The 16,979-nt window shown below is 39.2% G+C and overlaps 1 protein-coding gene across 2 annotated transcripts in view; it reads left to right on the plus strand.

Moving 5' to 3' along the window:
- TPH1 (tryptophan hydroxylase 1) overlaps positions 1 to 16,979 on the plus strand; it is a 33,054-nt gene that overhangs the window by 5,179 nt on the left and 10,896 nt on the right. For both annotated transcript variants that reach the window (XM_003122941.4, XM_005661097.3), the window contains 5 exons: positions 3,342 to 3,489; positions 9,424 to 9,607; positions 12,687 to 12,787; positions 16,038 to 16,105; positions 16,251 to 16,447. In XM_003122941.4, the coding sequence (XP_003122989.1) occupies positions 3,373 to 3,489; positions 9,424 to 9,607; positions 12,687 to 12,787; positions 16,038 to 16,105; positions 16,251 to 16,447 (667 nt within the window). In that variant the 5' untranslated portion in view covers positions 3,342 to 3,372. The remainder of the gene's footprint in view (positions 1 to 3,341; positions 3,490 to 9,423; positions 9,608 to 12,686; positions 12,788 to 16,037; positions 16,106 to 16,250; positions 16,448 to 16,979) is intronic.

The following is a 16,979-nucleotide window of genomic DNA, read 5'->3' on the forward strand; positions in this document are numbered from 1 at the left end:
ATGAGAATTATATGGGATAATATTAGTGCATGATATTTATAGACATTTGACCAATGTCAGTTTCCTTAGCCACCTCTTGGGTTGCTAAGAGTGGGTGAAATTTTGCCACCAGAGAATGAGAATTACTTACTTTCTTATCTCCATACTCTCTGAACTTATATGTAGAAGTCCTTCAACTTAGTATGTGCCTGATACACATTTGTTTAACTAAATTCCAAAAATATCATAAGGACTGAATTTTGAAACAGAAAACTGTATTCCATTGGCAAACTTAGTAGCAGACTATTGTTTATGATCACACAGTTGAAAATAACTGAGCATATTTGGTCCTTTATACCCTCTATGAAGCCAATGGGTCTCCTGAAGCTGCCTCCTACAAGCTGCACCGCCCCCCCCCAAATATTACATGGTATGGGTTAAAAAAGAGGCTTTATAGCAGAAAGAGAAAGTTCACAAGTCTTCTCTGGTCAGAAGGACAAAAATTCATGAAGCCCCTCATTTTGCATCATCCTCTAGAAGAGCATTTCAAAGCCAAGAATTTAGCTGGAAAACTACCTTGTACTAACTTTTCTCATTTAGCTTTTGATCAGACTGGCCGTGGTCCTTAGGTGTGTATTTTGATGAGCATAGAAGATCAAGTCCGCACTCATCTGCACTAACTGCAAAGAGCCTTTTGAGGGATCTGGCCCCACTTTCCTTGCCTGCATGATCTCTCATTGCTCTGTAATGGTGAATCACCTCCTCATCCTTTGTCTTTTCAACGTCCTCATGGACTCTTTCTTTTCTTTTTCTTTAAGATCTAATTCAGACACATATTCAATGAAGCACCTGTGAACATGTACCAGAATAATTAATCTAGCCACCTAAGTGATCTACACCATCTGTGTTCCCTGTTTCAGTGCTTGTCCTTTGCATTGTCACTCTCTCTTTAGGAGACTTTTAGTTCCCTGAGGGTGGGGACCATGTCTGTAATCAGTCTTTCATTCATTTATTCATTCAGTGATATCTGTCCTGTGCCTGTTATATGCAGGGACTGTGCTATGTTCTCACAGTTGTGAATAAAAGCACATGTAATCTCTGCCCCCTTGGAGCTCATAGGCTAGTTGGAGAGATGGACACAACCATATACAGAGCTACAGCTGAACCTGTGGCTGTTATGAATGGGAGGTATCTGGTGCAATGAGAACCACCACTATGGGAGTTGACTGGGGGAGGTCAGGGAAAGCTTAAGTTTGAACTATGGGGGACTGAAACACAGATTGTCTGACTTTAAGCCCTGGCCTCTATACCTGCTCTAGAGGCTTAGGTCAATGAGTGAGGGCAGGTAAAAGGTAGTGAGATTGGTTCTATTAATTTAAGTTGCTAAAGGTTGATTCCACTAGAACTACAACGTGAAACTGGGCAATTAGGGAGAATTCATAAGAAAGAAAACCAGTAACCATAAATCCTCAATGTGCTGTTTTCATTTACTAATCCAAATCTTATTGCTCAAGTGTGTATTTCTCAATTTCAAGCCACCAGTACAAAGATATTGTACCTGACATCTATCTCCCACAATATCCTCACTTCCGCCACACACACACACACACACACACACACACACACACACACACACAGAGTTGGATTTATAATCATATGGCACTTGCAGGCCAATACTAAAAAGGTGTCAGGGGAGTTCCCTGGTGGTCTGGTGGTTATTAGGACCTGGTGCTGTCACTGCTACAGCCTGGGTTCAATCCCTGGTTTGAGAACTGAGATCCCACATTAAGCCAATGCATGCTGCAACAAAACAAACAAACAAACAAAACAAAAAAAGGGGCTTCCATGGCCTAGGAGATTCCACAGTCAGAGAGAAAGCAGATACTTGCATGGAATCAGAATTCTCTGTGCCAGCAGTTATCCTTCTAGTCCATCTGTGTCAGAGCTGTGCAGGCTCTAGAATTTACAAAAGAAGTAGAAGGCCTGGTCCAGTTCTGAAGGAGTTGCTACCTTGTTAGAAGATAAGATATGTAAAAGCAACACATTTGGGGAAGCCATTCAAGACCCAGTACCACCACAAATAACAAATGTTGTTGAGGATGTGGAAAAAAGGCAAACCTACTGCATTGTTGGTGGGAATATAAATTGATGCAGCCACTATGCAAGAGGTTCCTCAAAAAGTAAAAACAGAACTACGAAATTCCTCCTGGGTTTATATCTGAAGAAAACAAAAACACTAATTTAAAATGATAGATGCGGTGTTCCCTCATGGCTTAAAAGGTTGAGGATCTGATGTTGTCACTGCTGTGGCTCTGGTTGCAGCTGTGGAATGGGTTCAATCCCTGGCCTGGGAACTTTTGCATGCCACGGATGCAGCCAACAAACAACCAAAGAAGATAGATGTACCCCAATGTTTACAGCAGCATTATTTACAGTAGCCAAGACATGGGAGGAACCTAAGTGTTCATCAAGAGATGAATGGATAAAGAAAATGCGTGTGTACACACACACACACACACACACACTGGAATATTGCTTAGCCATAAAATAGAATAAAATTCTGCCATTTGCAATAACATGGATACACCTGGAGGGTATTATGCTTAGTGAAATAAGCCAGACAGAGAAAGGCAAATACTATATGTTATCACTTATATGTGGAATATAAAAAAAGGAAACAAATGCATGAATATAACAAAACCGAAATAGACTTACAGATATAGAGAACTTGTGGATATTGATGTGGAGAGGGACAAGTTAGGGTTAGGAGACTGAGGTACAAACTACTAAGTATAAGATAAATAAGCTACAAGGACATATTCAACACAGGGAATATGGATGATATTTTATCATAACTTTAAGTGGAGTACAATTTATTAATATACTATGAATATTGTACAGTGATACACTATTTATTCATACACTGTGAATCACTACATTGTACACCTGAAGCTAAAAAAAAAGTGCTGAAGTTGTAGGGGGAAAGGAGGTAGGCTTTCATGGAGGAAGAGTGCCCAGTTTAGGCCACAGTAGCTAGGAAGACTGCAAGAAGCCCATGGACTTGAGTCACGCACTGAAAATAATGGATTAGAGAAAAAAAGAAAAGGAAACTACTAACATGAACTTTATGCCTATTATATTTTAGGTACTATGCTGGGCCATGTTTTAGCATAGTTTGGTTTCATTAGAGTCTTACAAAGCATATCTGCATATCCATGTTTTATAGGTAAGGAAACAAAAACTTGGTTAATGTTATTAGTTATTATCTTAGTTTCAAATATTATCAAATAGAATCTACGTTATCAAATATTGTCTACATTGCACGACTTCTTTATTAGAACTTTCTATTTTTTATACTTCAGAGAAGTTTTAGAGAAGTGCACCCAATTCATCATGATTGAAGACAACAAGGAAAACAAAGAGCATTCCTTAGAAAGGGGAAGAGCAACTGTCATTTTTTCCTTGAAGAATGAAGTTGGAGGACTTATAAAAGCACTGAAAATTTTCCAGGTAAGCATTCTCCATACTTGTAGAAAACTCATATAAAATGAGTCTACAAAACTATTTGTAAATGCTTCTGAGGTGAACTACAGAAATTTTTTAAGCACTTAAGTTTCTAAAATATTGCTCAATTCTGTCGAGTGGGCAAGGAATACACACAATTTACAAAAGAGCAGATGCAAATAACTAATAAAGAAATGGGGGAGGAGGAGTTCCCATTGTGGTGCACTGGTTAACAAACCCAGCTAGTATCCATGAAAATGTGGGTTCGATCCCTGGCCTCGCTCAGTGGGTTATGGATCTGGCATTGCGGTGCGCAGTGGTACAGGTCACAGATGCAGATCGGATCCTGTGTTGCTGTGGCTGTGGCATAGGCTGGCAGCTGTAGCTCCTATTCAACCCCTAGCCTCGGAACCTCCATATGCTGCAGGTTCGGCCCTAAAAGGCAAAAAAAAAAAAGGGGGGGGGGAAGGGAGGAGGAGAGGAAAGATTCACTTTATAGATTTTGGAGGAGCAAATTTTAATTATTTAATTATTTTTTATTTTATTTTGAAAATTTATTTTTATTATAGTTGATTTACAATGTTCTGTCAATAATTATTTAACAATTTTATTTTAATTCAATAAAGTACAAACATTTTAATGATATTTAATGGCACATTAATAATATATTAAATGGTATGTTTTATATAGCAAAATAATGAAGCTTCTACAATTATATTGCTCCCTACTGTCAAAGCTTCAGTGCATTTGGCACTTAAATACACCTTTGGTGTGAGGGAAAAATTGGTATGATGAGAAGGGAAACAATCTGGTCATATGTATTGTGAGTTTTAAAATGTTCATATATTTCAATCCAGTAATTCCACTTCCATAGACCCATCTTAAGGAAATCAGGATAAGTCAGTCAGAACATGAATATTTACTGAGCACTTACTAAGTGTAAGGTGCCCTGCTAGTTACAAAGAATGTGGACCTGGACAAAGTAGACAGTGCTGGCCCTCCTAGTTTGTAAAAATCTAGTGGAGAAGACAGACACTAAACAAATGATTTTTTTTTTTGTCTTTTGTCTTTTTAGGGCCTCACCCACAGCACATGGAGGTTCCCAGGCTAGGGGTCTAAGCAGAGATATAGCTGCCGGCCTACGCCAGAGCCACAGCCAAGCCTGATGTGAGCCACATCTGCCACCTACACCACAGCTCACAGCAACACCGGATCCTTAACCCACTAAGCAAGGGCAGGAATTGAACCCACAACTTCATGGTTCCTAGTCGGATTCGTTAACCACTGTGCCATGATGGGAACTCCTAAACAAATAATTTTAGTACGTAAATAATTACATGTGTGTACAGTGACCTGAAAGAGAGGTACCAGGTACTATGATAGCATTGAACTGGGCGACCTGACCTAGTTTAAGAGCTTAGAAACACAAAGATTTATTTATAGGAACTAAAAATTAAACACGACTTGTCCTGAGATGCAGGACAGGTTAAATTATGCTACTAGAACATCATTGGGGTTAAGCTTGTAGGCTCTGGAGGCTGACCACCTGAGTTCAAATCCTTGCTCTTTCACTTATTGGCTGTGTGATCATGGGCAAATTAATTAGTCTCTCTGTGCTTCATCTTTGCATTTATGAAATGAGAACCCTACCTACCTCATATAGTCATTCTGAGAACTAATAGAATTAATGTGTGTAAAGTGACATGCTGGAGGATAATGTAAGAAAAAGTACACACACACACGCACATATATGTCTGGGTCACTTTGCTGTACAGTAGAAATTGTCAGAACATTGTAAATCAACTGTAATAGAAAAAATAAAAATCTTAAAACATAAAACACATACATGCAGGATAGTTCAAAGTAAATTGTCAATAAATGTTAGCTATTTAGACATCAAGGTTCTATCCATATGGCATGCTATTAAATAGGTGTTTGAAAATAATATTTCAAAGAATTAAAAATCCTTAATATAAACAAATGGTCTAGAGGAGTTTGTGATGAAGAACATCAGTTTTTTAACCAATACCTCAGTCCCACTCCCTGGAGGCAACTTCTTTTAACTATTTCTGTTCTTTAGTTTTTTTGGTGGTGAATTTATAATATCCAAATATTGTTCTGATCTCTCTCTTTGAATTAACAACTTATGATATTTCTTTGCTCTCAATTGTGAATGAAACTGATACCTCCTCTGTCCCTTCTCCCTCCTACTCCTCCCCAAATTTTATAACCACAAGATTATTTTAAACTCTTTTAGTGATTACCTTTGAGTCTCTAAATACTATACTTATATTCCTTCCATCAACTTTCTTTTTTATTTTTAATCAAAGAATCGTGTGCATGGTTTAAAAAGTCAATCCCGGAGTTCCCGTCGTGGCGCAGTGGTTAACAAATCCAACTAGGAACCATGAGGTTGTGGGTTCGGTCCCTGGCCTTGCTCAGTGGGTTAAGGATCCGGTGTTGCCATGAGCTGTGGTGTAGGTTGCAGACTCGGCTCGGACCCCACGTTGCTGTGGCTCTGGCGTAGGCCTGCAGCTACAGCTCCAATTAGACCCCTAGCCTAGGAACCTCCATATGCCACAGAAGTGGCCCAAGAAATGGCAAAAAGACAAAAATAAAAATAAAATAAAAAATAAAAAAATTAAAAAAAGTCAATCCCACACTATAAAATTTACAAAGGAAACAGTAGTCTTCTGCTTCATCTCTCTTTGCTCCTAAATTCCACTGAATATTTTTTGTTGATCTTGACGTGGAGTGTTGAGCTAATCACAGTCCTTAAATCACGTGGACACTGTCACCACTGATGCATACAACCTCCTCCTGTTTTATTCTATTCCCATTTCTCTCTTCTGATAGACAACTGCTCTGATATGTTTGATCTGTACACTTGAATTATTTTGTATGTTACTTATGTTAGCTTTGTGCACGTCGGTGGATTGGTAATTTATATAAAGGTTATCGACAGTACATGTTTTCTTTTACTCAGCACTTTTTAAGACCTACCCGTGCTCCTAGCATTTCCATCTCCTTCGTATCTCTGACTGCTGCATAGTGTTGTGGGCGTGAGTCCATCTATTTTACTTATCCTCAGCCAGTAGGGACAACCAGTTTCAGCTCTTTTAACTATATCTTCTGGTATTTACTTTCATATTTATAAACAATATGCTTATGTTGCTGCTATTTTGTGATTGTTTTCATTTGTGCATATTGCCTATTGATTTTCTCCAGTGGAAGTGAAGATTTAGCTTGCTTTCTTTTTTTTTTTTTTTTTTAAGATTTAGCTTTCTTGGTAGAACTCCCTTCCTCGTGGCCCCCTCAACTTCCCTTCCCCTACCTTTCCAATGTAGTTATGTTCCATTTTTTGGCTATGTCAGTCTTTAGTGTTTTCATTATTAAGATTATGTAAATCTTGGAGTTCCCATGGTGGCTTAGTGGTAACATGGATTAGTATCCATGAAGATGCAGGTTTGATCCCTAGCCTAGCTCCGTGGGTTAAGGATCCAGCATTGCTGCAAGCAGTGGTATAAGTTGTAGTCGAGGCTCGGATCCTGCGTTGCTGTGGCTGTGGCTGTGGCTGTGGCTGTGGCCAGCAGCTGCAGCTCCGATTCGACCCCTAGCCTGGGAATTTCCATATGCTGCAAATTTGGCCCTAAAAGGACAAAAAAAAAAAAAGTTTATGTAAATCTTGTTCAACGAAGAGCCATATTGTTCATTATTCTGACTCTTTATTTCCTGTACATACATAGTGCAGGATTACAACATGGTGGTTAAGGGCATGAACTATGGAGCTGGACAACCTGAGTATGAATTCAGTTCTGACACTTATTAGCTGTGTGCCTTTGGGCAAACTGCTTAACCTCTCTGTGCCTTTGTTTCTGTAATTGACCTATCTGATAGGGAATGTCTCACTTGTTACTTTATCTGAATTTACCTGGATTTTCTTGACTAAGTTTTTCTTCTGAAAAAACTTTTAAATTATTTAGTTACATTTCCTCACCAATTTCCATAAAGATTTTGACTTTAATAGCGTTCAATTTTAGATTGATTGAGACAGAATTACCATTTTTGTCTTTTTCTATAAAAACATAATTTATAGCTTTATATTTTAAAGTTATAATTCAGAAAATATTTATAAATACATTCTATTGTAAAAATTCATGAGAAATAGATTTAGTGAAACTCTCCTTGATCCCTGATCAATTCCAGTGTATTTTGTAACTGGCATTCTTTTATTGATTCTATGATAGATTCAATGTTCCAGGACAAACCCTGCCTATTCCAATTTTCCAACATCCCTGAGACTGACTCTTCTTTCTTATTTATCAAGTTCACGTTCCCTGCTAATTCTTAGCTCATCCCTACCTCTTTGCTTGTACGGTTCCTCCTGTTTTGAATCACACTTTTCCCCTCTGTCTCCCATTCTATCTGTTTGTTTGTTTGTTTGTTTATTTATTTATTTTATTTTTCTGTCTTTTTAGGGCCGCACCCGTGGCATATGGAGGTTCCCAGGCTAAGGATCTAATTGGAGCGGTAGCCGCTGGCCTATGCCACAGTCACAGGAACACCAGATCCAAGCCATGTCTGTGACCTACACTACAGCTCACGGTAATTCCGGATCCTTAACCCGTTGAGCAAGGCCGGGGCTCAAACCTGCGTCCTCATGGATACCAGTCAGATTCGTTTCCACTGAGCCATGACGGGAACTCCATCTATCTATTTTTTTAAAGACTCATCTCAGTTTCTGTCTGCTCTGTAGAACCTTCTACTTCCTCTAACTCATGATGCTTTTCCCCTTTGCTGTACATCTTCTGTACTACATGCTATACATCTTTTCACGATTTGTATTTTCTCTTAGTTTCTTGTGTATTAGCCAAATACATTACAGACTCCTTGTATGTCTTGCCCTTCTTTGTATGCTTTACAGCACTTACCTGGCTACATAGGTGTTCACTACATTAATTAGATTGAACTGGTTAGAACTGGAGATCATCTACTCTAACTTTCTCATTTTTTGGATGAGGAAAAGTGTTGGGTGATTGGTTCTTATGTTTCATGATAATGTCACCAGGACTTTTCCTCAGCCCCCAGATTGGTAAGAGAGGATACCCTCCCCTGCTAGTTTATGCATATGGCACCCACAGCTCAGGCTGGCATGGGAAGAGATCAGAAGAAGCAGTCTCTGGAAGTTCCCTTTGTGGCTCAGTGGGTGACAAACCCAACTAGTATTCATGAGGATTCGGGTTTGATCCCTGGCATTGCTCAGTGGGTCAGGGATCCAGAGTTGCCATGAGCTGTGGTGTAGGTTGCCAACGCAGTTTGGATCCTGCGTTGCTGTGGCTGTGGTGTAGGCCAGTGCCTACAGCTCCAATTTGACCCCTAGCTTAGGAACTTCCATATGCCCTGGGTGCGCCCCTAAAAAAAAAAAAAAGGCAGCAGCATTCTGGTTCAGCTGGTTACTAAGTTTGTAGCTTAAGAGATTGGCAGCATTAAATATTCTGTATTCAAGCTGTTCATCTAATTTTATTAAATGCATTTTTGCAAAGGAAACTCTTCTTTGTAAAGGACTAACATTAACATCACTTAAAAAAGAAGTCAAGCCTTTATTTGTGAGAATTTTCAAAGGGTTCTTTTTTATCCTGGAGACTTGGTCTTTTGATTTGAAGGCCAGTTAAATCTGGCAAGCTGAGGGACTTTCTGGTGGGCATTAATTTAATTATTACTTTCCAGAGTGTATGGTGAATTTTTCAAACATTTTTGGGATATACCTAATATTTAGGGGTAATTATTTTGCTGTTGGCAACACCAAAAACAGCTTTTTTCCCCCTTTGGCTATTATGACCATTGTTGAGATTGAGTTTTAGTGGTAATGAAAATAATCTCCTCAGAGACAACTACCATTTGAGGTGGTTACATGTAATCTCTGCCCTCTGCTTTCCGTAGGAGAAGCATGTGAACTTGTTACATATTGAGTCTCGAAAATCAAAGAGAAGAAACTCAGAATTTGAGATTTTTGTTGACTGCGATATCAATAGAGAACAAATGAATGATATTTTTCATCTGTTGAAGAATCATACTAATGTTTTGTCTGTCAACCTACCAGACAATTGCACCATGAAGGAAGATGGTAAGTTTGAAAAGTGAAAATACTCAGAAGATTAAGGATTTCCCGTTGTGGCTCAGCAAGTGTGTTAAGAACCTGACTAGTATTCATGAGGATGTGGGTTCAATCCCTGGCCTCGATCAATGGGTTAAGGATGCAGGGTAGCTGCAAGCTGTGGCATAGGTCGCAGATGGGGCTCATATCTGGTGTTGCTGTGGCTGTGGTGTAGGCTGGCAGCTGCAGCTCCGAATTGGCCCCTAGCCTGGGAACCTCCATATGCCACGAGTGTGGCCCTAAAAGAAAAGAAGATTAATTGCATGATGTGTGTCCAATTTTTTTTTTTAATGCTTTTTAGGGCTGCACCTGCTGCATATGGAGGTTCCCGGGCTAGGAGTTGAATGGGAGCTATAGCTGCCAGCCTACACCACAGGCACAGCAACGTAGGATCCAAGCCCCGTCTGCCACCTACACCACAGCTCACAGCAACACCAGATCCTAAACCACTGAGCAAGGCCAGGGATCGAACCCACAACCTCTTGGTTACTATTCGGATTTGTTTCTGCTGTGCCGCAGTGGGAACTCCCACTCTTTTGTTTATGTTGAAAGCATGAAAGTAAAGGTAAGATACTATCTCTTCAAATTACTTATAGTCTGGTAGTGAATAAGATACAAAATGTAATTGCTCAAAATGCTAAAGAAAAATTACAAAGCAGCATTTTCTCAAGGGTGAGAGAAGCAAAAAGGAAAGCTTGAGTGTAAGGAAAATTTCAGCATAACTAGAAATCCAATAAATTATCTCAGATCCCAAGTCAGCACACCTTTTTTGATTTTACGAACCTTTAGTTCACAATCCCTGAGCACTTAGTGACTCTCATAGGGCAGATACTTAGCAGATATTAGATGAACATTTGAATTTGTTGAGGATGTTGACAACAGCTAACAGTTATAATGTGAAATATTCTATATTTGACTACAATGTTCTTCCTTGTCCTTGGTTCTACCACAACCAAATTAAAAAAATCAATAAAGCCCTTTGAAGGTTTCAGATACTCAAATAGCAAAGATAGGCTACAATCTTCTGTTGTGAAAAAAAATCCTTGTAGTTAATTTGAGGCAGAAGACAAATGGATAATTTAGTCACATTTTATCTGTGGTACTCAATTGAAAACCATCTCTTCTTATTTCACAAATTTGGGGTGTCATCAGGGCTGATATTCATCTGGTATGTATTCATATGCCTGTATAAAGTATTTAAATATCAATATACCGCTTCCATTTCTGGCTCGCAGACAGCCTCTTCCCTGAGTCCTTTTTTTTTTTGGCCAGGCCCACAGCTTGAGGAAGTTCCCAGGCCAGTGATGAAACCCGCTCCACAGCAGCAGTGACGTGAGCCAGAACAGTGATAACTCGGGATCCTTAACCTGCTGCACAACACAGGAACTCTGTCCCTGAGTCCCTTGAGTGGTCCCCACCATGCCTGAACCCGTTGTGCCCCAATCCTCCACTTGGAATCCCAGGCTCACCACAAACAACTAAAGGGTTAACACTTGGCAGAGCAGGAGCCTGTGACCCTGACTCTGTCTGTTTTGAGTGATTGGTGCCCTGTTGTTTTGTTGCTAAATCTTTTGAGTATCACTTCTGGATTTGTTAGGAAGAGCATTAAACTGGAATGAGAAGAATTGAGTTCTAGTCCTCTCTCTTCCATTAGAGATGAGTGATCTTGGATAAATTACTCCACCTCCCTGGATTTTGGTTACTCCACCTATAAAATGAAGAGTTTTAAAGAGGCTAAATGGTTCAGTTGATATTTAGGGAACACAAACTTGTCAGATATTTCTACTAAGAAATGGGGGCACAAAATAAATACCCTAGAATAACTGCCCTTTTTTTTTTTTTTTGTCTTTTTAGGGCTGTACCTGCAGCATATGTAAGTTCCCAGAATAGGGGTCAAATTGGAGCTGTAGCTGCTGGCCTACACCACAGCCACAGCAACACCAGATCAGAGTTGTGTTTGTGACCTACACCACAGCTCACAGCAGTGCCGGATCCTTTAGCCCACTGAGCAGGGCCAGGGATCAAACCTACGTCCTCATGGATACTAGTTGCATTCATTAACTTTTGAGCCACTACAGGAAATCCCCCATTCTTTTGTTTTGTTTTGTTTTTGCTTTTTAGGGCTGCACTAGTGGCACGTGGAAGTTCCCAGGGTAGGAGTCAAATTGGAGCTGCAGCTGCTGGCCTACACCATAGCCACAGCAATTCTAGATTTGAGCCACGTCTGCTGACCTACACCACAGCTCACGGCAACGCCTGATCCCTAACCCGACCTCGTTCTCATGGATACTAGTCAGGTTCATTACTGCTGAGCCATGACTGCTGAGCCTCTACTCCTTAGTGTAGTTCCCATTCTTTTTTATAAGACAGCCATATACAGATACGTTGTAGCAAAACAGTAAAGGCTTTTAGAGAATTAGAATCGTAGTGTCACAAGAACCCAGAAGACAGAGAATTAGCTTCATCTACAGGGTCAGGGAAGGCTCCCTTGAAGTGGGTTTTGAAGGATGAGAAAGATATTCCCAGGAAAATGGAAGGATGAGGTGGAGCAGACTGTGGGAGTGGGACAGTTATTCTTGCGGAAGAACAGCATACACAAAACCCCAGAGTTTTATGAGGCCTGTATGTTCGAGGGATGGTGAGATCAAAGTGGCAAAGACATAAATGATCTCTCAGATCCTGCTCATCAGCAAAAATAAACATTCAGAGTTTTTATTAAATTTGCACCTTGGTCTATAAAATTTTACATCCTTTTATGGATAGCTAAATATGTAGCTTAATTTTTTTTAAAACTTTTGGTCTATTACTAAAGTACGTCATTTCTGCAACACTTAGAAAATTGAGGCTCAAAATATTTTTAAACTCAAAACTTTTGAATAAGATTTACTTATTAGAACTAGAGTAATTTGCTTGTATAAATTTTGCCCCAGCCTACAAGCTAAAATTAAAAATCTCATCCAAATGCAGTCATGACTTTCTTAATTTATTCTTCTGTATTGCCTTGTTTAAGGTGGTCTCTTCAACTGTGACTGGTTTTTATGTTTTCCAGGTATGGAAACTGTTCCTTGGTTTCCAAAGAAGATTTCTGACCTAGACCACTGTGCCAACAGAGTTCTGATGTATGGATCTGAACTGGATGCTGACCATCCTGTAAATATTTTTAATAGATATCTTCATGAAAATAATTTAAAGCAAACTGAAAATTAGGGGCATTTTTAATTTTTTTTCTTTTTTTTGAGAAAGTACTTATTCTAGACTAAAGAGGATCTTGATTAATCGGGGTTTCAGGAAGTGTCCTGAAATGTGGTGGACTTGAGACCAAGTGACTGAAAAACCTCCAATTTCATGGTCTCCAAAACATCTGCCTCGTGCCTGGCATTCCTATCATTAACAGCTATTCAAAGAGTTATGCTACAATGAAGACAGTATCTGCAGCCAGGTTCTGTTAAAACGGGCATGCATTATTGGAGCAGGAAGTAAAGATAGAAAGGAGAAAGACTTGGTACCCATACTGGCCAACATAATTGATGAATCGGGAAGCTGTTTCCGTGGAAAATTATATGGGTACAGTACAGGCTTGAGTTGGAGAATTAGTCAAGTCTGGAACATCAGGATTTCTTATGAATCCTAGGAGGGGAGGAGAGAGGAGAGTCAATGGAATTGCACAGAGCAGGAATTTAATCTGCTACCACTTATTAGCTGTGTGAATGTGACCATATACTGCCTTAGACAGGTCCTGGCCAATTAATCCATTTATTCTGTATCTTTGTTTGAAAGTATTGTTGATTTACAATGTTGTACCAATTTCTCCTGTACAGCAAAGTAACCCAGTCATATATACATATATATGTATATATATATACACACACACACATTCTTTTTCTCGTATTATCTCCCATCACGTTGTATCACAAGAGATTGGATATAGTTTCCTGGGCTATGCATTATATTCTATAATATCTTATTGAGTAAGTATTGTAATTAATAAATTGCTTTACCTGACCTTGGGGAGCTTGCCGTCTGATTGGGAAAGTAAAGCACACATATGTAAATAAACATGTAAGAGATTAACATATGAAAAGTGTGCTAAGTGGCATGAACAGAATGCTTTGAAATGAACACAAGAGAGCAGCACTTCTAGCTGAAGAGATAAGAGAAGGGCAGCCCTTTAACTTGGCCTTGAAGAATTTTGGCAGGAGAGAGATAGAGAGGAAGGACAGTTTATTGCAAAATGAGCAAAGGTTCAGAGGCAAGAAAGTCTGGGCATGTGTATGGAAAGGTGTGTAGATCAGTTTTACTGACCTGCTACCAAGCCCGGCTGATTTTTAACCTCCCAACTACTTCTTAAATTTGTTCCTTATTTATTCTTATTACCACAACCTTCAACTGATCTTCCTGCCTCCAGCCTTGCTATCAAACCCATCCTCCTCATAGTCACTAGAATGATCTAAGGCCTCAGTGTGACCATTATCCCTCTTCTGTGTAAAATATCACCAATGGTACCTAGGTATAGATCTAAGAAAATTGAAAACATGTCTACACAAAACCTTGGACACAAACCTTCATAGAAGCATTACTCATAACAGCAAAAAAAGTGGAAACAACCCAAATATCCATCCACCGATGAATGGATAAGTAAAGCAGGGTCTATCCTTAACATGGAGTATTAGTAAGAAAGTATTAATAAGAAAGCATGAAATACTGATACAGGCTATAACATGGGTGAACTTTGAAAGCACTGACAGTGAAAGAAACCAGTCACAAAAGACCATATATTCTGTGATTCCTTTTATATGACATGTCGAGAATAGGCACATTCATAGCAACAGGAAATAGATTACTGATTGTGAGGAGCTGGGGGAGAGGAAAAATGGGGAGAGACTATAAGTGAGTAGGGTGTTTGTTTTTGGGGTGATGAAAATGTTCTGAAATTACAGTGAGATGGTTGCACAACACTGAATATACTAAAAACTGCAAGTTTTACGCCTTAAAATGTCAGTTTTGAGGTATGTGAATTATATGTTGATAAAGCTGTTGTTTTTTGTTTTTTGTTTTTTTTTAAATCCAATGGCTTCCTATTACCCAAAGACTAAAATCCAAGCTTGTCAACAGACCTTGGATCTTCACATGCCCCACCTCACTCTCTAGGCTCCAGCAACATTGGATTGCCTGTGTTTTCTTAGGCACAACATGGTTTTGCATTTCTGCTGTTGGTGGTGCTGCACTTTTCCACCAGGCTCCCTCCACTCCTCTTTTGAGACTTAGGTTAGGCGTCATTGCTGGGAACTCGTTCCTGACTCCCACTGCCTTCATCCACATACTCTGGATTATGAGTTTCTCTTTGGAGTTGGAATGGTATTTTGTGCCTATCTCCAATGAGGCACTTATCATATTGTTTCATAATAACTGGTTAGTAAACTCCTTGACGACCCTAATCGCACTGTGCTTCCCTGGGTTTCAGCCCAGCGCCAGGTGCATAGCAGGGCTTGTAAATTTGTGTTAAACACAGGAGTCTCATTCTCTCCTTTCACGTGTCCTCTCCTTTCCTATTTTGTGTTATTGGCTATTTCCTCCTGTGATTTGCTTTTTTGTTGTTGTTGTTGTTGTTGCTATTTCTTGGGCCGCTCCCGCGGCATATGGAGGTTCCCAGGCTAGGGGTTGAATCAGAGCTGTAGCCACCGGCCTATGCCAGAGCCACAGCAATGCAGGATCTGAGCTGGGTCTGCAACCTACACCACAGCTCATGGCAACGCCGGATCGTCAACCCACTGAGCAAGGGCAGGGACCGAACCCACAACCTCATGGTTCCTAGTCAGATTCGTTAACCACTGTGCCACGACGGGAACTCCTGTGATTTGCTTTTTGATGCCTTAGTCTATTTTTTTCTCAAACACTTTTCATAGGTATAAATCTAATGTTACTATTTTGTCTGTTTTTATTGTCCTTATTTGCTTCTACAAATGGTTAATATGGCTTCATTTTGCAATGAGATCTGAGGCTAGATTCAGTTGTCATGATTTCTAGTATTATTAATTACTATTTTGTTATTAATTATAGGAAAATATAACTGAAGATGTAGTCAAAGGATCAAGGAAAAAAAAAAACTCACCCTTAGAAAAGAGCCATGTATTCAACAAGGGTGGTGCTTTTCTTTTTCCTCAAACTATTTTATAGCTACTATAGTATTTTTGTATCGATAGTATCTTTTATCTTTGTAGCCACTATCATATAGAGCTGTTTAAAATAAAAATGACCTTGAATTTATAAACACTGCTTATTCAAAATAACAATTATATAGCTCTCCAGTGTAGTCCCTTGATTAAAAATAAAAGATTTTCTAAATCATTTGTCAAGTTTTTTTTTTTGTATGGATATTTAAAAACTTTTCTTTAATTATCAGGGCTTCAAAGACAATGTCTACCGTAAAAGACGGAAGTATTTTGCAGACTTGGCTATGAACTATAAACAGTAAGTGTATTATAAAAATAACATCTAACTTTGAAATAATGAAATAAATGAATAAATTATGCTGCTCATTTAGTAAATAGAAAACAAGTTAAATTCTACTGTTTCTTGGATGCTAATTCAAAATAACTTCTCTTTATTTCATCAGTGGAGACCCCATTCCTAAGGTTGAATTCACTGAAGAGGAGATTAAGACCTGGGGAACCGTGTTCCGAGAACTCAACAAACTGTACCCAACCCACGCCTGCAGAGAGTATCTCAAAAACTTACCCTTGCTTTCTAAATACTGTGGATACCGGGAAGATAATATCCCACAATTGGAAGATGTCTCCAACTTTTTGAAAGGTAATGAGCTAATTAATTTTTTGTAAGGGGAATAGTAAGCTCTGTTTCAGTCATAATAGAACTCTTATAGTGGAATAAAGTTGTTATGTGAGAAGTCAGAATTTTTCTGTACTCTGTCCAGGAGAATTTGGTATCGCATTTGAAGAGGGACCTTTATAACTTGAAACAAGTGTAGAAGAAAGTGAGCAGAATTGTAAGGGGACTAGAAAATGTATCAAACAAATAAAATTTGAAGGATTCTTAGGGTGTTAAACCTGGAAATTTAGAAGACTTTATAGCTTTATTTAAATATTTGAAGGTCATCTTATGTAATAGAGGGATGACTATGTTGCCCTAAAGTAGAGGACAGTCAAAATAGAGAAGCTCTTACTGAAAGAACTATTTGAGGAGTTCCCGTCATGGCGCAGCGGAAACGAATCCAACTAGGAACCATGAGGTTTCAGGTTTGATCCCTGGCCTCGCTCAGTGGGTTAAAGATTCAGTGTTGTCATGAACTGTGGTGTAGGTCCCAGATGTGGCTCAGATCCTGTGT

The sequence above is a fragment of the Sus scrofa genome, chromosome 2 (assembly GCF_054392235.1).
Source record: "Sus scrofa isolate SSC_HxYL_T2T_F1_AM1 chromosome 2, Sscrofa_HxYL_maternal_Yorkshire_Landrace_v2.0, whole genome shotgun sequence".
NCBI classification, from domain to species: domain Eukaryota; kingdom Metazoa; phylum Chordata; class Mammalia; order Artiodactyla; family Suidae; genus Sus; species Sus scrofa.